The 23691-nt window shown below is 48.0% G+C and overlaps 2 protein-coding genes across 2 annotated transcripts in view; one reads left to right on the top strand and one right to left on the bottom strand.

Moving 5' to 3' along the window:
- Positions 1–23691, top strand: part of E(Pc) (Enhancer of Polycomb) — a 90208-nt gene that overhangs the window by 11093 nt on the left and 55424 nt on the right. Inside the window, exon 2 of the mRNA XM_050178126.3 lies at positions 3381–3540. Within this exon, the coding sequence (XP_050034083.1) occupies positions 3381–3540 (160 nt within the window). The remainder of the gene's footprint in view (positions 1–3380; positions 3541–23691) is intronic.
- Positions 6850–9817, bottom strand: LOC126530834 (uncharacterized). The gene has a single exon (XM_050178128.2). The coding sequence runs from the start codon at positions 9445–9447 to the stop codon at positions 7465–7467; it is 1983 nt and encodes a 660-aa protein (XP_050034085.1). The 5' UTR covers positions 9448–9817; the 3' UTR covers positions 6850–7464.

Raw genomic sequence — 23691 nt, 5'->3', positions numbered from 1 at the left:
CAAAATTAGTAGACTGCACCCATACAGATTCCAGATATTTGACACATTGGCGTTCAAGATTTTTTAAATTCATAGAGTTGCTGTCTAATCTAAATTTTTGGATTCATGGGTTTATTCTCGTGGTCAGATACCCTGCTAGAATTGACTGGAGTGTTCATTTAGATGTGAAACTCTCGGGCGCAAGTAAAGCAGCTTTAAAGCTGTCGCCATCAATTTTTAGTGCAAGGGAGTATTCTGATCCTTCTGAAAAGTGTTTCCATTGCATGCATCTTGACCATCACCATCACGCGAAGTCCTTAGTGTGTCTGAAAAAGTATTAGTTTTATCCATCGATTGTAAATGGAACCACTGCCTTGTGTCAGTCGAACAATTCAAAATTGTGCTCAATGTGGCTCTTTTATTCGGTTGTCTGCCAAGATGGGAAATCGGGGGTGCGACCATCACGAAGAAAAACTTTTTTTTTTCGCAAATATTTTTGGTGGTATTTGCCTTTTTTGAACTATAGTACGTGCTTGTACTGGCTCTGGCTATTCTTGGCTATTCCCGTAGCGCATCACCTGCCAGTTGGAATAAGCGGTGATGCCCCACAGAATAGCTACGGCAGCATCTCAGAGGCAGCTGCTAAATATTGGAAGCTGTGCTTTTGCTACCTTGAGGCGCTGGGTGCCGCTGCCTTGTTTTGCCACGAATGAAAAAGAAAGAAAGCTTCAGAATATTCGCACCACTCAACAGTTCATACTGCCAAACCTCTCAAAAATCAAGGGTGTGGCTTAGACATGTGTAATTTTTAAATATATTTTTGGAGAGATATCTTTTACAAAGTTCTGGGTGCGGCTCTTGCACGGGTGCGGCCATCACAGGTGTATATATAGTACATAAAAACAAAAATAAAGGCCAAGCGTGTTTCTGTGTGTGCTTTTGTGTTCTTGCCATTGCGGCTGTTCTTATGGTGGCAGAAAGAAATGCTTGTCTGCCTAGCATAGGTCAGCAGGATAGGTGGATACTCGCTCGTGCTTGTTCATCAATATTCTTGCAGGCTTTGTACTTGCTCATATGCGTCGGTACTCATCACTCACATTCCTACTTCAGCTCACTCATGCTCCCCAACTCTTGCATTCATAGTCTCGTCCAATAACACTTACCGGCATTGACAGTCGCTAAGATGTTACCCACATTCATACTCACACCAACTCAAAATCACTGTTTTTTATTCGTTATCGTGTTACCCGGCACTCCTGTTCATACTCCCGTTCATACCATGTGTATTGTGTTCTATGAAGAATGTGGTAATCTGTACCACTTCGATGCAATGCACTCTCTCACATGGTGCAGACCGAATGTTGGTAGTTGTAACCCCACTATTGTAATGCCCTCGGGTGAAATGTAGGTAACAGATAAATAAATCAGATATGCACATCCACTCAAATTCATTAGCACTCGCTCGTTTGCACTCGCATCCATTCGTACTCTTCCTCACTCACTAACACTCTTATCACATGCCTGTGGAGTGATTGAATGTACTGACCCATGGTGCCAAGCTTGGAGTGCATGCTTAAGAACCCCAGATGGTCATAATTATTCTGAAGCCCCATATGGGTTCCCTCTAGCCCAGAGGCTGCTTTGGGATGCTGAACTCGCCTACAGAGAAATCTGTCTCCTGTTTCATGACTGTTCCAATTACTGGCATGCATAAACAGCCACTGCTTTGCATTATATTCATCACCTGTGTGATGAGGCATACATGGCTGAATAAGATGGGTGGCTGGGCTAGCCGGTCTTTGCTGCTGAAGGGAAATGTTTCAGTGCTGTTAGCATGATACAAAAAAATAAATAAAAAAAGACTGCAATTCTTTTCAGTGATTTTATTTGTGTCTGAAACATTCACAATGTAACCACCGACAAGCTTTTGTAACTTACATACATCAATGCTTACACTTGTCTTTATTTACACGTGGGAAATTGATTCTCGCATAAATGCACTGATAAACCCAGGTACAGTGCTCAGCGATTGAAATGCGATACTGAGACAGCATGGTGGCCGGCGCTTTTTGCGCCTCCATTGATCGCTGGGTGAACGCTGAGGAGGCCAAATGCAGTTGCAATACATCAAAAAGATCCTTGCATTCATATGACACAAAAATGCATCACCTCAGTGTCACCAGCACCCACCGGTAGTGCAAAGAAAGTACCGAACGCCATGTTTTTCGAGTATCGCTTTTCACTCCCCGAGTACTGAACATGCAGTGCAGCGGGAAAAAAGGGAAATAACAGGGCATGGCAGATAACATGTTAATAGTTTATTATTCTAGTTGCCCATAGTTCGAGACAATCCTTCTTTCATTTTTATTTCTATGCTTTCAAGCGTAACTTTGCTTTAGTATGTGAACAATGCTTTGTGAAGGCCTTTTTTTGCAGAGGAGGAGGAATGAATGTTTATTGTGAGAAACAGCGAGAAAGTGTTCTATCTTCGCCCTAGGTGGGCGGCTCTCTTAGTCCAGAAAGCCGTTGGCTAATGCCGCAGCCTGGGCCTGGTCCAGCAGACTTCGCTGATTTTCCAGGCTCTGTGCCTTTAACATTGCCTCCCACGTTTCTTCGATCACTTGTAGCGGTTCTGAGGCATCATCCTGACGGTTTTTCTCGCGGTGTGGGCATACCAACACCATGTGTTGGAGGGTGTCTGGTACATCACAATATTGGCATAGATATGAGAATTTAGTGGGGTGCATCCGGTGCATGATAATTCCATGGACATACATATTTGTTTGTAGTCTGCAGAGGGCGGTGGCTTCTTCCTTGCTTAATTTTGGATGTGGTAAAGGATATTCTCTTCTTTCCAGTCGGTAATGTTGCAATATTGTGCCATAGTTGATAGGAATGTCCTCCACCCTCGTCGCTTTCCGGAGACCGTGTGGCAGAAAATCCCGGCTATTATGCTCTCGGGTGACAGCATGTGCTGCTTCGTTTCCTGCCAGGTGTTCGTGGCTTGGGGTCCATGCGACGTAGGTTTCGGGTAGTTCTTGACGCCTTGTTATTTCTTTTAGAATCTTCACTGCTGCGGCAGAAATTCGACCTTTTCGTAGGTTTCTACATGCCGTTTGCGGAGAATTGAATTTTTTCCCCCACAAAAGCTGCTATAACATTGCACAAGAAGTTACTTGCAGAATAGTAATAGTAGTATTGGTATTGGGGGCATAATTATTCTGATCATTTATATCAGCAAGGAAAGTAAGAATGTTTGTGTACCTCCAACGCATGCTAGTATCTTCAGGCCCTTGTCGAGTCTTGGCTTACACAAACTTCTTTGTTATTCTGCTGGGTCCATTTTGTCAATTTTGATATACAATGCATGCAAGCTAAGTTGCTCTTGTTCTGTCTTGCAGGAACACCACCTACAGCGTGCCATCTCAGCGCAGCAAGCATTTGGTCATACAGGAGAGCTGGTCATCCCCACACCTGAAGTGTATACCATCGGTGATGAACTCTTCGACGAGCTCTACCCTCCAAATTACAAGCTTTCAAGGCAACTCATACACATGCAACGTAAGTTTGTCCCTAATCTGCAATTCCCCGATGTCAGATTAGTAGTCATATGACAGTGTATTGTTTGGTGTAGTACCATGCAGAAATGCACCACAAGCAAGTTGGGGGTAACTGTTATGTGTTGTCTTCTTTCCGATTTGGTCGCTTCGTGCGATGTTGACATAATTTCAGCTTGCACTCTTTGTTTGGAGCCTACATCTGCTTTTTTGAGTGAAGACGTAGCAGCAGTGGGACACACATATGCCAACATTTGTATTGCCTCTTTCATAGCCTGTCTGTAGCTTTGGTCTTTAAATACGGTAGTTATTTGTGTGCCAACCAAACCAGTGACCCACCGGTTTTTCAAATAGGTAGAGATGTTCCCCAGCCTCATGCTTGACTACCTATGGTGGTCCTCATCTTGAAAGGAGCCCCATAGATACTTCAAGGTCTCTGGGCAACCCTTCATGGATGCACAGACAGCATTGTGGTAGAGCATCCGCTGAGCATCCGCTGTAGCGGGAGGCACACGAGAGCAGCCGCTGGGTACATACTGGCAAAATAGGGGCAAGCACGTTCTCAGCCTAGTGCTCAGCCAACACGGGACCTCAACCTTCATGGACACCAACCTAATGGGAAATTGCTGGCATGGGACCAGCAGACGTCTCAAGGTTTAGGTCTTATCTGATGGCTGCAGTGTGCAGTCCTCATAGAACTAACAAGCTCTTTTAGATGCACAGGGCACCAATTTGAATGCAACCTCTTCTGTGTTGTGACACGCCGCCTACTTGGAGTTTGCCACATTCATAAAATGGCCTATCACCCATTGGCCAATGGTATTGGTGAAGCGACTGCATTGTCAGCTCAAGGTTACCTTCATCGCCCATGATGCCAGTGCTTGCTGGGTCAATGAACTCTCCCTTGTCCTCCTTGGCACATTCACTTTGTGTTTAAGAAAACCTCAGCTGCACAGCTGCTAAGATGGTTTACGACGCAACCGTGCGGTTGCCAGGGAACATTTTTGGACACTTGTCTTCAGCAATGCCTACCCTATAGGTGTACGTTGAGCAGCTACTCAGGTTGCTTTTTCTGTGACTTATGACCAACCCCTCCCTGAGTTACTTGCCATATCGTTTCACGTCTTCGTCTGCTGGGAAGATGCTCGGCTGTAACTTGTGCCATGTTACAATGGCCCTTTTCAAGTCCTCCATTGAGCTGAAAAGACATTAATCATCCATGTTAACGGTCATGATGAAGTCATTGCATTCAAACACATGAAGCCTGAGTTCACATCAAACGTGATGGTCTCACTAATGCTGCCTTATTGTTCTGGCTATGCTCCAATTGCAGCACTACCACCATCCGTTAGAAAATGTGTTGCCCAGGCACCACTCTGGTGGTCCAAGCAGTAGACCTAGGTTTTATTCTGCTACAGTGAAACCTTGTTAAACTGTAGTTGGCCGGAGCTCAGAAAAAGTATGGACTAAATGGTAGTACTGCTTAACTGAAATAGCATGAGATCACCCACTTATCTGTCAAAAACGGAACTCTGGAAGAGTGCAATGAAAGGGCAAAAACATGCAGTATTTACTCACTTCGCGCAACAAAAGTTTATTTTCGTTTGATGCCGCTGCGGCCAAGCAGCGACGACATCGGCTTCAAGCTTGCTGAAGCTATGAGCCAGGTTTTCAGCCAGCCCCCTCTTCTCGGCAAACACTTGCATGGCGGATTCCTTCTTGGCGTTGCATATTATCCATGCATGGGTGCGGTAACGCTACAGAAGTTGCAGGGCGCCTTTTTCATGTCAGGGTGCTGTTCTCGTCACGACGATTGCATTCGTGAGGCTGAAGTAACGTGCAGCTTCTGCCACTGTCAGGCCTGAATCGCCCGTGCTGTCACTTTCCTTGTCGTCCTCATTACTATCATTAGGTGATACTTCAGCAACAACAGTGGCAACGATGTCGAAAAGTCAAACCTTGTAACCATCATCTTTTTGCAGTCTCAGCAGCGCTGCCGAGCAACTTCGCATTCCAAGTGTTGCACATAGTAGTCAATGGTAGATCCCTGTCGCATGCCAGCACCGACTTCTTCGTATCGCGTTCAATAGCACAAACGATGTCCAATTTTTCTTGTATGCTGGGCACCCGGTGCTTTTTTATCCGAGCTTCGGCATGCCACGAGTCCTAGCTTGCACAACGCCACAACGCTCTCTGGCATGGCGCCGAAATGGTGTTGATGTGGCTTCACTCGCAAAAGCACAGGACGTTTGGAGGCCGTTGTTCGGATCTCTTAGGCTGGTTGTTCTTCCAGGCCGCCTGATAGGTATGACGCACTGCCGTGATCACGCGATGAAAAGTGGAAACACTGTGTGTTAGCCGATACATACGCAATTAGCTGGTAAGGTTTATGCGGATACAAAACGCATTATGTTCAATGGCCACTGAGTTGGGGATTTGACTTTACTGCTTCTGAAACGAAACTACTGTTTAAGCGGGTACGGTTTAACGAGGTATTACTGTAGTGTCTTTAGGGGGGAGCCTTTTAGCGGCACTCTCATCTAGTTCATATTGTAAGGTAGGTTGAAGGCAGAGGCTGGTAACATAGACGCTGTCTCTTCAATGGCATACCAGAAGAGAGGGTGCAGTCAATGAGCTTTGTCTTTCATGCTGCCGACTTTCACGCACCTTCCTGCGATGTGGAAGCCCCACATCATTGTGTTATTTGCCCCCTATGGGAAAAACGACCTTCTCAATCACATCAAAAAGTTATTTCAGTGGAGTTGATGGCAACAAGTGGAGCTCCGAAGATGCAATGTAGACATTCCTGTATGTGTATAGTGTGGCTTTATGAGCACCACATGAACAACTTCAGGGCAAGGATGACGACGGAGTGAACTGGGGTCAGTTTCATAGGTTATGTCACTGAGGTAGCACATATTTTTGTGGGGTCCAAAATACCAGCGCAGCAATTTTTCCAAGAGCACACGGCTACAGATGGGCGTCCGGACCCACAGGCAGGTACCGGGAAACAACCTGGTTGTATCGAAGGGTGTCGGTACAATGTTGGCTCTGTATATGATAGGATTCAGGAGTCACCGTCTCGGAGTCTGGCGTCAACTGAGGGTCACTCTCTAGCCTACGCCGCCGGGGCTTCCTGTAACGAGTAGCTGGCCTATGCAATCAGGGCGTCACATGGAGGCTAAGTGGGCCCACTCCGTCGTGCGAGCTTTCTTGGCTAGGGTTGCATTTTTCTTGAAGATTATGATGTCAAGAGGATGGAGAAACAGAACAGGGGGTTTATTTACATAGGAGAGGCAAGCTTAAGGGGAGAGGCTCCTCGAAACAACTTTTTTTTTATTATTTGTACCAGAGACTTAAAAATTCAACCAACTGGAGAGTTTTTTATGCAGATTTCAAATATGCAATTAGTTTTTGTGTAGCTGCTATAGTTCTCGAGTTATATTATACTGAATGACAAATTATAGCGATCTTTACGGGCACTTTTTTATGAACTAAACTTTCACAAAAGGTATTCTGCTATAGCTTATTTAGCTCTTCGTAGATCACAGAGTGCCGATATCTAGTCAAAAAACGTGTTCAGTTATAGGAAGTGGGACAAAAAAATTTTGATACTTCAGCCATTGTTTCTTTCAGTTCCCTGAGACATAACTTCGTACTGTTGTAATTACTGACGACTGATATTGAAATTTCAAGTAGATATCAGCATTCTACATACCTTCAAGAGTATGTGTGCCAAATTTCGTTAGTATACACCAATTCTAAGTGTACAAAAGGCTTCCCGGAAGACACAAAAATATCAAAAAATTTGAAAATGAGAAAAACAGGTTTGAAAGTTTCAAAACCTTCTATTCTTCAAAATCCAATTGTTTTTGCATGAATCTTTGTCACAGTCAAGAGCAGCTTCACAGAAAGCACACAAAAGTTTCTAGAATGCTCCTGCACTGTAGCTTGGCCCTTCCCGGCTCCTACGGTTGGTCTCCTCGGTGCGAGCCCTTTTCACTGCGTTACGACGGTGCGCCCTTGCTTCTGCGGTTCGCTTCAAGTTCATTTTCTTTATGCGCATGTCATCAGAATGGTCGCTATGTGTAACCAACTCTCCTGGGGGAAGTAGTCCAATCTCTTGTAGGACTTCTTCAAAGCCCGCATGGCCTTTATTGTACCACAGCACGGCAATAGCCGTGGCTGTCTCCACAGATGTCCGGGAAGCAAATTTCGTTTTTGGACACAGTAGCCATATCTTACTGTTGAGAGACTCTGCTGCGTTTTGCGTCTTGCCATGAAGGCACCGAGCCAGGAGCTTCTCATCAGTAAGGCGCTTATATATAGGCATAATTGCCAAGCCCTGAGCTTTTGTCAACAAGGGGGTGTGGCGTGGTGTAGGCTCCCCCAGTGCTTCAGCACGCCTATGTTTGCACCAGGAATCTGGTTCAGCAGGGCAAAATTTGTGGCTGCTGGCCCCATCACTGGAGCAACAATGAAAATAGGAGGCCCATATAGCAGTGTACATGCTGCGCACACTGCCCTTGTTATTTGTTATGGCTATTTGGTAGTATGTCTGCAGTTTCTGGATGGCTGCGACTGTTAGCTTTTCACCTCGTGGCAGTGGCGTTGTCATTTTTCGCAGAGCAGTGCCTAGGCGTTTTGCGACGTGGTTGGTGCACTCTTCTTTTTCGATGACAGTGTCACCGTACACCTCAGCCCCACAGACGGCAGTAAAGGCTTTGCTGTCCCCATCACTCAAGAAACTTGTGAAGCGCAGTGGGGTCTCGTATGACGAAGTCCTCTGCCATATGCGCACTGCTGCTTCAGGTTCCATTGCATGGGATGAACATTCAGTGTTTTTTTCACATACAGGACGATGAAAGGCTTGCCATACCTCATCATCATCACCCATGTCCTTGTGGATACTGCAAGCAAGACAGTAATTTGAAAGGACTTCAAAGTCCAAGCAAAGACCTGTGTCCAGGGACACAGCTGTGCCCACTCCGTTGTGGCTTTTATGGCCCCTTTTTTGCCAAGTGCCGTCAAACATGACCGGCACATCGCCGCCGCCAACGGCGTCCTTCGTGACTTTTCGTGCCAGTTCCAAGTTTTGGCTAACAGCTTCCATTGCAGCACCATGGAGCTTCTTAGAGATAGCATGGAATGTCTTGTGATGCAGCGGTTTTGGAAGGCCGATGATCGCACAAAATCGCGAAAGCTGGTCGTATCCAACTCCTATAGCACGCGCTGCCAAAACAGCCTTCACGTTTACGGCAAAGCCGTCGCGCGAGCTCCCGCTGTCGTAGCGAGTGTTCGCCCCGGAGTCACCGCACGCACCGGCCGAGACGATCCGCTTCGACGTGTGCGTGAATGAAAGCACAGATTCAGGGCAGTCGGTATTTTCGCAGCGTAGCTCTAGGTGCGACGAAAGTCCTTTGCGCTTCTCAGCTGCTTCTCGGACGGCGAGTTTCCGTTCACAGCAAGTGGGGCATGCCGAACCTGTCACCAGTGCCGTCAATGCGCCGATCTCGCACAACACCGTGCTAGCAGCAGGGGCACCGACCGACCTTGATTCGCTTTTGAAGAATTCCATCTTTTTCTGCGACGCACTGACGAAATCCACAGCAGCGTCGATTTCACCACTGTCGCGGTGACCGGTGTCGGCGGTAGGCCTAACCGACGTCGGAGCGTCGCGGGCGTCGTTGCCGGCTGTCGTTTTTTTAACAGTCTTACGCCGTTTCCCTCGGTACTTGTGCCGAGTTCGATACTTCCGAGCGTCGGAACTGCACTTTTTCGGGCTTGTCATCTCAAGAAAACTCGGAGAGAACACGGGAAACTGTGCGGCTAGCGAGAACGCGCTGTGGCGGTGGTTCGGCTTTGCTGCACAAAAGGAGCACCGCCGTCCAATGGCGGGGCCGCGCTGCATGGCGCGCAATTCAAAACGCGCGACAGTCTCGTCTTCTTTCTCGTTTTTCTTTTATTCTCCGCGAACATACGAGACTGACAGCCATTGAACTTTGGAGGAAAGGGCTGACGCTGCACGCCCCAATGATTGCAAATGGCGGCCGGTGAGGCTCGACTGCGTGAGAACGATGCAAACGGCGCGGATTTTCTAAACTTTCGGTGGACTATAGAGTCACCGCCGCTCACTTAGGCGCATTTTTTGGTGACTTCTCGTGCGAATTTCGGCTTGATATTTACAGAAATAAAAGTTTATACACCAAAGATGACAATGCAGCTTAAAACAAAAAAGTGATTTTTTTTTAGAAAACCGCGATTTTTCGACCCGCGTCTCCCCTTAAATACAAAACAAGGGAAACTTGTATTGGCTGGAGCACGGAGCGCAGGACATTGTTCTCGTAGCATAAGCTACATGTCATAGCAGACTACATCTTTTCGGAGAATGCGTCAGGACACCGTCACTGCATCAAAGGTGTCCGCTTTTAAAGCAGTTAGGTGACTAGACTAGGGAATCTTATGACTGTGTCTTGGCCAATCATGATCATCAAATAATTCACACAATCCCTCCCATGGCGTCGCACCGTTCCGCCAGCCTCCACCTTCGATGTTGCACACTCTGCCCCCGTATGTGGCACAACCACGTGGCTATCTGGGAACCTGATATCGATGCCGTTCCCACGGAAAACAGCCCCTCGCTTCAATTAGTGGGCTCTGCATGATGGTCAGCTTGCAGTGACCTGGGAAGCCTGGCCTTTACGGTGGTTACCGCATCTGCAGAATCCAGTGGTCGTCACCTTGAAGGGGGCTTCTTTGTTAACCCGTCACAGTCTATGTCAGGCCTCGTTGCTCTCTAGGCGATGCTGGTGGGTCATATTTTGGGCTTCAGATAGAGCTGATTTGTTGCAGGAAAGCAGGGAAGGCTCAAAGGTCACTGCCCCCACTAGCTGATCGTAATAGTACGATGCTGAGCAAGCTGGCATGCTTCTTCGGCGCTTTGTAAGGACTTGTGGCGACGAGTGACCACGTAGACCGGTGGAGTCTCAGCCTTCCGAGAGAGAGAGCAAACCGACATGACTGATCTCTTAGCTTCGCACTTTTAAAACATCTTCGAACGCTAGTCTGTGCCTCGTGTAAACGCGAGCGTCTGCGTAATTTTGATGTGATGCCGATGCTGCTGCTGCTACAGAGGGCCTCCCCCCTAGAGAGGAAGAAAGTTCGATGAGCGATGGAAAGCCCACACGATGTGGCATGTCTTGGGGGTCGCGTGCGGAGTCGGCGTCAAGGGATGCAGCAGCGTTTCGTTGCATACTGGTGCTATCGATGGTAAGGGTGCTTCAATGTAGGCGAGCTTGAGACGTTTCAGGGCAATTGTGTCTGGTTGGCTGTTGACATTCACGACAAAAGTTGTCGGACAGCGCTTGAAAACAGGATATGGTCTGGAGTAGTGTGGCTGCAAGGGCTTCCACACGACACAGTTACATACAAAAACGTGGATAGCAGAGGGAAGTGCAGAAAAAGTGCACGGAGACCTTGCTTCTTGCAAACGTGTAGGCACGGGGATATCTGGATGAAGAAAGCTTGCAGTTCAGCAACATAGTAGGCAGGTGTTGGCATAGGTGTTTTAGTGGTGGCAGCAAAGAAATCGCATGGAAAGCATAGGTGAGTTCCATAGACTAGCTCAGTCGGCACAGGAGCAACCTAGGTCGCTCTTGAGTACAGCTCTGATGCCAAGTAGGACAAGAGGTAAATGTAGAACCCACTTCTCCAGCGATTCAGGCATCATAAGGAAGGACTTGAGATGCCGGCGAAAATGCTCAGCAAGTCCATTTGACTGTGGGTGGTAAGCAGTCTTGCGAAAACGTATCATTTCGAGAAGTTTGAGTAGCTAGTTGAAAAGTGCCAAGAACTACCGACTGTGATCGGTGACTATTGTGGACGGGCAGCCGAACCTTGCCATCCATTTTGACACGAAAGCTGCTACAACAGTGGGCGCTGAGATGTCAGATATGGGTGTAGCTTCTGGGCACTGTGTATAGCGGTTGATGCATGTCAGTATGTAGGAGTAACTTTCAAGTGCGAGAGGGCTGATGAGGTCCAGGCGCACGGTGTCAGAACGAGCATGCCGTGGAGGAAAAGATTTGGCAGGCGGGATGGGGTGATGCTGAATCTTGGAGCTTTGACTCGTCAGACAGCAGTGAACCCAGTCGCGAACTTGCGCATTTAACTGAGGCCAAACGAAACGGCTGGAAAGAAGCTTCAGTGTCGCGCATATTCCAAGATGTGACAAGTTGTGCCCAGTTTCGAATAGACGTCTGTGCAGGGATGCCGGAATATATGGTCGAGGTGTGCTGGCAGAGGTGTCGCAGGTGACGGGCGTACCATCTGGAGTGAAAACGACTTCCTCCAATTTCAGGGAAGTTGACAAATTGCGGAGGGTACGAAATTTGGTGCCGTCGCGCTGTTGACTGGAAAATAAATCGACATCGATGATGAAAAGTTCAGACGTCGACATGGAAACAGCATTGACATGACTCAGAATGTCGGCTGGAACGTTGTCGGTGCCCTTGATATGTCGGAATGTTGTTGTAAACTCCGAGGTGTAGGAAAGGTGTGGACTATCAAGGGGTGAGTAACAGTATGCCAAATGGTTCATTGCATGCACAAGGGGCTTGTGGTCTGTCAAGACAGTAGATGTACGGCCTGCGAGGAAATGGTGAGTAATTCACAGCCAGACATGCTGTAGCGGGACTGTGCATGCTTACGTTTCTTGGAGAAAAAGGTGAGTGGTTACCATGTGCTGTTGATGAATTGCTGTAGAACAATGCCAACAACGGTGTTTGAAGCGTCTGTCATGATGGCAGTGGGCGCGTCTGGCTTTAGGTGTCTGAGCCGCGTGGCATCTGCGATGGCACACTTGACTCCTTTGAAAGCGTCGGTGGCTTCTTCAATCCACTGAAGCACTTGCATACGCTTGTTTCCCAGCAGAACGTATAGCAGAGCCACAAGTTGTGCACCATCAGGTATGAATTGGGGGCAGAAATTGACGAACCCGAGAAATTGGCGAAGCTTGGTGAGTGTGGTTGGTTGTGGAAAGTCTTCGATGACATGATTCTTGGACAGCAGTGGTTGAATGCCATTAGCGTCGACGATATGCCTGAGGAATTCGAGTTACGATCGACCGAATTCGCTTTTGGAGCCGTTGATGACAATTCCTGTACTCGCAAGGCGTGAAGACAACAACCGCAAGTGCTGAAGACGTTCTTCAATGAAAGAGCTTGCAATAAGAAGGTCGTCAATGCACGCAAAAAACGAAAGGCAGGCTTCGAGTGATGGAATCGATGAAACGCTGAACCGATTGGCCATTGTTCCATAGGCTGTAGGGCATGCGGAGAAATTCAAAAAGACTGGACGGTGTGGTGATTGCGGTCTTGGGAATGTCTTCTGCATCAACCGGTAGTTGATGATAGGCATGAACGAGATTGATCTTAGAAAAGATTGTTGCACCATGCAACGCTACCGTGAAGTCCTGTATGTTTGGGAGAGGGTAGCGAGTAGGAACTGTAATATTGTGTAGCACCTGATAATTATCACGTGACCGTCAATCTCCAGTCTTCTTAGGCACCATGTGAAATGGTGATGCTTAATTACTGTAGGAAGGGCCCATGATGCCAAGTTGCAGCATGTGTTCAAACTCCGCACGAGCGATTTTGAGTTTCTCCGGGGACAAACGTCGAAGTTGGAAATAGACTGGTGTGCTGGAGGTGACGATGTGATGGCACACGTCATGTTGGACTGGTTGCATCCAGTCGGGTAGGTGGGTCAAAGTGGGAAACTCGTGTATGAGCTCAGCCAATGGTTCGTCCAACATGGCAGAAATAGGCACAGTCGGCGATGTGCTTGTTACTGGCACGCCGGGAACGGACAGCCGGGTAATGGAGTCGATGAGATGGCGTCGTTTGTCAGCAAGGAGTCTGTAGTTGTGCAAGTCTACTCCAATGAGTGCACGACGGATGTCTGCAACCAGGAAAATCCAGCAGAATGCTTGTTGAAGGCCAAGGTTTAGCATGACGAAAAGACTGGAGTCTTGGTGCCGTTGACAGCTTGCACAAACGACACAGGTGACACTTTTCGGTTGGAGCATTGGACGGGAATTATGCTTATGTCAGCTCCTGTTTTGACTAAGAAATCTTGTGCCGTAACTCTGTCCATCACATAGAAAAGGCAGCTTGTATGTTGCGCCAGACCACTTGTCGCTGTTCGAAGTCGGCAGGCCTGTTTCTCCTCCAAGCGCAGGGACACTGACAAGCGTTGTTTCCAAAACGGCAGTGGTAGCAGCAAGCGCCAGGTGCTGTAGGTGATGTTTCATGGCGGGTGCCCATGTGTCTTGATTTGCTAGAACTACGGCTGCATGGGCATGCAACATGACATGCAGCAATATTCTGCGGTGCAGATGATGCATTCCAAGCGCTCACACAAGGAGTCAAGCGGAGATTGCGCTGCTGAAGAGCAGGGAAGGGTGTGCAGGGCAGTTGTATTCTCACCCTGAGACGATGTCGTGGCTGCGATGGTTGTGGTGGCTACTTCCATATCTTTGTCGGCCAATGCGGCAAGTCCAGTAATCCGTGGCAGAAGCTGTCGCCAGGACCATCTGCACGTTAGCCGGGAGTCATTGCAAAAACAATTCGCGCAACAGCATGTCGTCAGTGGATCTTCCATTGTCTCCAAGCAGCTGCCTCATTTGGCGAAGAAGTTGACTGGGCGTTGGTCATAGAGTTCTTCAGCGGATAAAAGCTGGATCCGAGAACGCTGTGAAGCTGCTGTGTGCTGTAGCAGAGCTGCCTTAAGATCGTTATACGTGGTGGTAGACAGTGGGGCATTCAACAAATCTGCTACTTAGTCAGTGGTAGCGGGTGAGAGCGCTGCGATGGCGAAAGGAAGCTTTGGGGCTTGGCAGCACATACCAGCCACTTAGAATTGCGATTCAGCCTGAAGAAACTATGCCGAGGGATGCTGGTCCCAGTACTGTAGGAGGCAGATGGTCATGGCCGAACAGGAGGGCTCACCGCATTCCTCAGAGGGTTCTGGCTCTGAACACTCGTAGCGTTGGTCTGGTTCATGGTTGTCTCTACCACAGGAGCGTATGGCAGAATTATGCCCGAGGTCACCAAACAGTGACGACGAGCGACCACGTAGAGCGGTGGAGTCTCAGCCTTCCGAGAGAAAGAGCAAACCGACACGACCAATCTCTTAGTATAGCATTTTTTTAAAAATATCTTTGAACACTAGCCCGTGCCGGTTTGTGCCGGCGGCACCTGCCTTGTGCGAGCGCCTGTGTAATTTTGATGTGACGCCGATGCTGCTGCTGCTACAGACTCTTCCACGTGTTCTCTGGTCCAGCTTTTTCAGCCACAGGTGGCACGGCATCAAGTGTTGACCTGACGCGGCGCCCGTATACAAGTTTGAAAGGCCTAAACTGTGTGTTCTCCTGTACAGTAGTGTTGCAGGGAAGGTCACATATGGCAAAATCTCATCCTACGTCTTGTGCTCTAATCGATATACGTGGAAAGCATATCAGCCAGCGTTCTGTTTAGATGTTCTGTTAATCTGTTTGTTTGATGATGATATGCAGTGCTCTTACGGTGAGAGCTATGCATCAGCTGGAGACCATTCTGCATCAGTTTGGCTATGAATGCTGCACCACAATCAGCCATGAAAACAGAGGGTGCACCATGTTGTAGGACAATGTGGCGGACAAAGAACTTGGCCGCTTCGCAAGAGTTTCCTTGCTGAATAGCTTTGGTTTTGGCATACCGTGTTAACACTTTCCTGTCCACGAAAAAATAGTCCGTTTTTAGGTAGTCTAGTAAACCATTTCTTTGCTGCTACAGCAAATGCTTGATATTAGAATGTATGGTATCAATTTGTAAAAGGAATTTGCGTTCTAGTGGTATTTTCAAGTGAACATTTATTAACAATTCTTCAAAAAATATATTTAATAAGAAAATGTGTTATGAAAACGAGAAAATTCCGTAAGAACATTGATGCTGCGTTGCACCAAGAGAAAAAAAAATTCAAAATATATATTTTGAATGGAAAGGCTATATACAACATTCCTGCAAATATACGCTTCCTATCTGTAGAAGTTATTTATATACAAATGAAAATGTTAGCCCTAGTGGCTATCGTGCTTGTACGGCGACTCTTGCGCGCATGCCAAGGTACACTACCGGACGCCTTCTTGCGCAAAACTACACTCTGCGCAGCCACCGGCAAGTGGTCCTGCTCAAACGCCGATGATACCCTGCAGATAAAAACTGTGACCTTTAGAACACATCGGAAACGGCTCGGGGTAAAAAACAAAACGTACTGGCAAATGTCTGTTGACCTCCAGGGCTATTTGATGCACTTTCACCGTCCGTGCTAAAGGCAGATGAATCAAAATCATCTTCCGAGTCTGTGTTGCTACCACCATCATAAAAGTCTGACGCACTCATTAGAATTTGCTGAAATTCGCCGTTTCTGAAGGGCATCTATGCTTGACGTCGACACCATGTCGGAAGCTGTGAGCGCTCGTCACGCCCGACTAAAAAGCGCTTTAAGAATACCCCTACCGTGAGAAAAAGAAATGCGAAAGCGAAACTAGAAAAATAGTTCCTCTTTTATGCGGTGAATGACGCTGGCTGTCCGAAAGCACCCCAAGTGTGGCAAAATTTGAAGTTGGAACCATTGATGACAGGCTATCAATGGGTATAGGTGTGGACAGGAAAGTGTTAAGTAGTTGTTAATGTAGATGCCACGACTTCCACCTTTGGTGCCTATGATGCGGTAAACACAAGCCAAACTCGGTTGTCCTCAGTGAGCTGCAATGCGCTTAGCCAGTGGACTCGTGACAGCACCCTGCGGAAGCCGCAGTATCTACACCATCTAGCCGACCGCAGCTTGATGTCAGTTACTGGCCAGTAGCAGCTAAGGGAATGACGAAATAGTGCGTCCAATGACGAAATAGTGAGCCTAGAAGATAGTGAGTACAGGGCCTTCTGTTGAAAAGAGGCAGGTCTTACCATAGCACAGAAAACAGCCGGGGCCAGTGCTACTTCTGTCATATCTTTGCTGACATCTTATTGAATCCCAGGTGTCCTGCACATGGCTCATCGTGGCAGGCTTTTAAACTAAACGCTGTCTCTTTAATGGCGGACCAGAAGAGAGCGTGCAGCTGACGCGCTTCGTCGTCTTTCATGGCATCGACCTCTTCGCCTTCCTGCAGTGTGGAAGGCCCATGTCCTTGTGTCAATATTTCATTTTCGTTCTGGTATTTTTGCACTATGCTTGGTCTATCTGAGCCTTTGTGCTGCAAAAGATCTTTTGTCATTCCGGAAAGGGCAGGGACCACAGTCTAACCGTTATTGCTGCTTCATTGTGGGTGTGGGGATGCCTCCACATATAACCATCGGAAATGCACGGGAGGCAGGGTGGCTGCCTCAGCAAAAAACATAACCAAACGATTGGCGCGCCTGGCCTATCACCAGCAGTGCTTGTGGCTTAGTGCCTGTGGAAGTGTACTGCAGGCTTTTAATAAAGCGAAGTCTCTGCGTTGGCTCACAAAGTTACGTGCTGCATTACCCGCCGTGTTTGCTTCATGGCTATGGTGTTGGCTACTAAGCACGAGGTCACGGGTTTGAATCCCGGCCATGGCAGCCTCATTTTGGTGGGGACGAAATGCGAAAACATCTGAAAGCTTATTTAGGTGCACATTAAAGAACCCCGGGTGGCCAAATTATTCTGTGCCTCATAATCAGATCATGGTTCTGGCACGTAAAATCTGCACAAGTAGGAGTTGTGCAAGCACGGAGAGACAGATGAGGAGTGTATTATTTTTTCTACCTGGCATAGCTCCGGTTTGTGGAATTTGCTCACTAAAAAAAACTCCTCAGGTGCTCACACGAATGCTTATATGTGTGCAGGCAAAAGGACATAGTGTGCACTTAGTAGGCGATGTGTTACACCCGATTAATTGCACGGTATGAGGCCGAACATGGCAGCAAGTACCGCATGTTTCAAATAAGCACCATCAGTTTCCACTTGTTAGTTCATTGTACAAGCATGCAGACACACATCAGGGAAAGCTCATCAAGTTGACACATTGTCTTGTGGCACGCATAAATAATGACACAGGCAGTCTACAAACAAGCACTCATTCTCAGTTCTGAGCGTGCTCATTGCAGCTAGTTGGGGTAATTATTTATTTTTTCCCTTAAATAAACTATGTTGCGATTCAGCACTTGTTCGTAAACTTCCTGTATCTTCATTCTTTGTGTGCGCTATTTTTACCATGAATAATTACCAACTCAGCCAGCTTTCAGTTCTGATACATTGTCCGCACTGCCGCTGTGCTCCCCTACTAAAGTTTCTAAAGGCTTCATTATATTGCTGGTCCTTATCACACTTGTTTTGGAGAAAAAAAGAAAGGTACCCTCTCAATGAATATTTTAAGGAACACTTACGATGGTAATGCATTTCTTCCTTTGTTGTAGAGGGCGCACGTAAAGTGCCAATTTCTAGTTGTCCATTAGTGTGTACTACCGTTTAGCGAGTGGTTATGCCGTGTTCCCAATAGGTACATATTAACGAGGTTCCACTGTACATGCATTAGTTACTGTGTGGACTATCGTTGGGAGCCAGAGCTGCTCGGTTTTTTTCCCCGTGCCACCATTCACCGAGTACTTTCACAAAGAACTAAAGTTCAGCAGAGAAGCGAACTCAGCTGCCACACTACCCTGTGTTGTTTTCAGCACTGCTGGGAGCACCAACACTTGAATGAGATTCACTTTTGCCATAATGGTCTGGCTGCAGTATATTAGACACATAGAAGTGCTGCTGCTGCTTTGCAGGACTAGAACTGCACCTGTTCTTTGCATACGGTGCACACATACAAACACTGCTTGTATACTGCCACGTTTCCACTGTAAAAACACAGAGATGACCACCACAAGCTTGCTTTCGCTGAAGTTATTTTGCATTGTGTGCTTTTCACTTGTTCAATTCAAAATAAGCGATACACCAACAACAGTGGGAAAGCATATCCAATGAAAATGCTGGTGCTGAGCCATTTTCCTCTACAACATGTTGTGCAGTTCAGTATCATCAAAGAATTTGTTATCAAACCGAAGCGCAACACTATCTAACCTATTATATTGTTATGTGAACGAAGGATTAAAAACTGGAGACTATTTACAAAGTATATTTACAAAGGGTAACTGCAGCGCTGGCCAGTTCAGCCGACAGCTCGAGTGCCAGAGAGCGTTCGTCGTCTTCGTCGGGGCGCCCGCATGCATCGTCCACAAGAAACATGCAATATGCATGTATCATTATCCCTGGCGGCAGAAGCACCGTCCCGGTGCGTCTAAATATAGGTGATAACAGGAGAGTAGTGTGGTTTGAGGCATGCGACATGCACGTCAGTGGAATTTGGGGCAGATGAGACACTGGTACTGGCAGGGGTGATATTGTACATAACTGAAGTCATGGCACACAGCACTCGATATGGGCCTGTGTACCGAGACAGAAGTTTTTTTGACAGGCCCACTTGACGAGTCGGGGACGACAGGAGTACCAGAGATCCAGGTGAAAAGTGGACCTCTGTGATGGCGATTGTGCAAACGCCGTTGCTTCTCTTGGGAGGTCAGGAGGCAAGCGGGGGCAATTTCAAGTGCTTGAGCCGCCCGGGTTTGATGGTGTCAAGGGCATACTCGCTAATCTCTGCTGCGGCGGATGGAAGGGATGCATGCAGGGGCAATGTGGGTTCTTGGCCGAACAACAGAAAGAACGGGGAATAATCGGCAGTGCTGTGACGCGAAGAATTATATGCAAAAGTGACATAAAAGTAGGGCAAGGTCCCAACCAGGATGGTCGGACAAGACATACTTTGCAAGCATGCCTGTTAGGGTGCGATTCAGACGCTCCGTGAGACCATTAATCTGTGGATGGGAAGACGTAGTCAGCTTGTGCGTGGTTGAGCAGGACTGCAAGATGTCGGCGATGACTTTAGAAAGAAATGTCCGACCACGATCAGTGCGCAGTTGGTGTGGAGCACAATGCTGCAGAATCATGTCGCGTAAAAGAAAATCGGTGACATCTGTGGTGCAGCTTGTTGGAAGCGTTATGGTGATGACGTAGCGCGTGGCATAATCTGTCGCCACAGCGACCCACTTGTTGCCAGACGTGGATAGAAGGAAAGGGCCAAGTAAGTCCAAGCCAACGCGAAAGAACAGCTCCGAAGGAATGTCGAGCGTTTGAAGACACCCGGCAGAGAGCGTCGATGGTGTTTTTCGGCACTGGCATTTCCCGCACACCTTAACGTATTTCCGGACTGAGCGGGCAAGGCATGGCCAAAAGAAGCTTCGGCGAATCCAGTCGTACGTGCGGGAGACGCCAAGGTGACCTGCCGTTGGTAAATCGTGAAGTTCTTGAACAGCTGACCGGAGGTGCTTAGGAATGACGAGGAGTAGGGCAGGACCATACATTGTGGCTGTATAATACACCAGCCCGGAGAACAAACAGGTGAAAGGACGAATCGGAAGGCGAAGATTCCAAGCCATCAATGATGGCGCGCAAGTTGGCATCATGGCGTTGTTCGTGCGCAATGTGTAGCAGCTGAGAGACGGAGAAAACGCAAGCGTCGGCATCGGGGTCAGGGTCGGCGGTTGGTTTGTCCACTGGATGGCGTGATAAGCAGTATGCGTCGATGTAATCAGCCCAACTTGTACTCTACTGCATAGGAATATCCTTGCAGCTGCAGTGCCCAGTGACCAAGCTGGCCAGTAGGATCCTTGAGTGAGGAAAACCAGCAGAGCGCATGGTGGTCTGTGATTACAGAGAAGTGCGTGCCATACAAGTACGGGCGGAATTTTCAAACCACCCAGATGAGAGCCAGGTATTCACAATCTGTAATCGAATAGTTGGGGTCCGCTGCTCTGAGGAGGCGGCTAGCATAGATGATAACACGATCTTGACCTTGTTGGCACTGGGCTAAGACAGCTCCGATACCGTGACCACTGGCATCGGTACGCACCTCTGTAGGAAAGCACGGGTCAAAGTGGGCCAGTATAGGTGGCGTGGTGAGACTGTTGGTGAGGTGGGCAAATGCTGCAGTTCAAGCGGGGCCCCACGTAAACGGCACGTCCTTCTTCAGAAGATAAGTGGTCGGGAAATCGCTGCGAAGTCTTTAACGAGGCGTCGGAAGTAGGAGCAGAGTCCTACAAAACTTCGGACGTCTTTGACAGACTGATATACAGGAAAAGACAAATTACAGCACAAATTTTCTCCGGGTCTGGTTGAATACCAGAAGCCTCGACGAAGTGGCCCAGCACTGTAATTTGTCAACGACCCGATGAATTTAGTTGGAGCCAAGCCTTACGGAAGACTTGAAGAACAGCAGATAAGTGTTCAAGGTGTGACTCAAATATAGGTGAACATATGAGAATGTCGTCTAGGTAGCAGTGGCATGTTGACCATTTGAAGCCTTGAAGCAAAGAGTCCATCATACGTTTGAACGTTGCTAGGGCGTTGCATAGACCGAACGGCATAACTTTGAATTGATAGAGACCATCAAGGGTGACGAATGCGGTCTTCTCTTGGTCTTTTTCATCCACAGAAATTTGCCAATAACGAGACCGAAGGTCTATTGCTGAGAAGCACCGTGGAGACAATTGAGGGCATCGTCAATGCGAGGCAAGGGATATACGTCTTTCTTGGTAATGCAGTTTAGATGACAATAATCTACGCAGAAACTCCATGTGCCATCTTTCTTTTTAACAAGCACCACGGGCGACGCCTAAGGGCTCGATGAAGGTTCAACAATGCCTCTGGCAAGCATCTGGTTCACTTCATCTTGAATAACCTTACGCACTGAAGCAGAAACTCTATATGGCTGGCGAGGAATAGGACTGGCATCACCAGTATTTATGTGATGCTTAACATTTGAAGTCTGGCCCAATTGGCGATTGTTGAGGTCAAAGATGTCGTGGTAGGAAACCAAAAGGCAACACAGAACTGCTGCTTTTTCAAGCAATATTCCGCAGCAATCATGGGACGAAATGTTGCATCAGGGCAAATAGCATCCGGTGGACATGGTGAAGAATCTGAGCAGACATCTACTGAAAACGTTGTGACGTGGTCATCTCCTATAGCACGCAGTGTTGCAACTGATGTGCCTTGGGGTAGAACTTCCTTTGTCATGCCAAAATTGACAACGGAGAGGCATGTACGGTTATCGGCGACGGTTATGACGGAGTGGGGCACAGTGATATTGCGCATCAAAAGGACATCAGGAACAGGTGTGGCGACATAATCACCATCGGGCATGGGAGAAGATGAGAGCAGATCGACGAAAGTCAAGGCTTTAGGTGGCAGGCAGACGAAGGCGGTCATACTAAAGTTGTTTGGCAGTTCTGCATGAACATGCGCGAGTAGAGGAAGTTTAAGGCAAGGGGTACAGGCAGAACAGTCGATCAAAGCTGAATGCGCCGTAAGAAAGTCGAGTCTGAGGATTAGGTCATGGGGGCAATTGGTCAGCACTGTAAAAAGAACAGGAACGTGGCGGTCGGTGATATTTATACGGGAAGTACACATTCCAGTGACGTCAACAATGCTGACATCGGCCACATGTACGGCTCATGTAGGAGCAGGCGTGACAGTCTTCCTCAGTCGACGATGGAGGTTACAACTTATTATGGACACCTGGGCTGCAGTATCTATTAACGCCGTCAAAGCGACACCATCGACGTGAACATCAAATAAATTCTGGTTCGTTGGGAGTGTCAATGGAGGATTTCGACACGCCGAAGATAATGCAGCACTATCCCCAAGAGCTGCATGGACTAGTTTTCCGTCCGGGAGAGTCCATAACTGGTCGGCGACGAATAGCGGCGTGGTTGGGGCAACGGGGATCGATGGCACTGAGGAGACTGCAAGTGAGCAGGATGGCTGTCATCAGCGGATAGATCAGAGGCAGGAGGCAAGTAACGGCGTGGGTCGGCACATGGGTGAGGAGTTGGGGAAAGGGAACTCGAATACGGTGACATCCAGGAGGTGTGGCAGTGGCAAGCGACGTGGCCAATGCGGAAGCAACGGAAGCAAATGGGCTTTTCGTCCGGAGTTCTCCACTCCGCAGGGTTGCGGTATCTGGGAGGGGAATACAGATCGCTGTGAGGCGTAGCTGTCTGCACCGGTCGGGTGTCTGGCCGGGAGACGGAGCAGGTAGCAGGAAAGCCGAGGTTTGCAAATTCTTGCTGCACAACTGCCTGAATGAAAGAGATCGCTGGGGCTAGTTGGTCAATGGTGGGGTCAAGTGGGCATGGACGGAATGGCACAGAACTTGTAGCATTGAGCTCGCGGCGAACAATACGTGTGATGTGCTCATTTAAGGGTGGTAAAACGGTAAAGTCGACGCAAGATGACGTCGCAGCCGTGTCCGGGAGCCAGAACTGTAGAATGATGCGGCTGCTTTTGGCGAGCTCAAAGCAGTGGCATTCCTTAACAATGACGTCAATGGTGGACATACTGTTGAAGACCAACAAGTTAAATGCGTCGTCTGCGATACCTTCGAGTACGTGGCTGACTTTGTCAACCTCGGCCATTTTCTCCTCGGCTTTCCGGCAAAGAGCGAGCACGTCTTTTATGTACGAGTCATGCGATTCAGTAGAAGACTGAACTCGGGTAGCAAGCTCTTTTCTGGCAGCCAGCTGCTGACCGATGGGATTTCCGAAGAGGTCGCTGTGCTTCTCCTTGAAAGCATCCCAGCTAGAGACCGTTTCCCGTCCTTGCCACGGAGCTCTGCAGCGGCCGCAGCGGCCTGCTTTCCGCCATGGCACTTGCATGCATCGTCCACAAGAAACGCGCAATATGCATTTATTAATATGATACATTTTACATGTGAGCAAAGGCAATTTTACAGCAATAGCCGCACATCAGCAGGATCTGGCTCAATTTTATTCAAAATGCGATATGCACATATGCTTTGCATGCATGGTTTGACTTATTTCATTGTGATTTCAAGGGGGTGAATTTCATGTTTCTGAATTTCATGTTTGCAATCTTTGTGTTATCTGAGCCTCTTTATAATGTAGTTGAACCCCGCAATAATGAAATTGGTGGGGCCAGTGAAAAAAATTAGCATTTGTGAGAATTTCATTATTGTGAAATGAGACAGCAC

Source organism: Dermacentor andersoni, chromosome 5 (assembly GCF_023375885.2).
Source record: "Dermacentor andersoni chromosome 5, qqDerAnde1_hic_scaffold, whole genome shotgun sequence".
Lineage (NCBI taxonomy): Eukaryota > Metazoa > Arthropoda > Arachnida > Ixodida > Ixodidae > Dermacentor > Dermacentor andersoni.
This window is presented reverse-complemented; position numbering and strand designations above follow the sequence as displayed.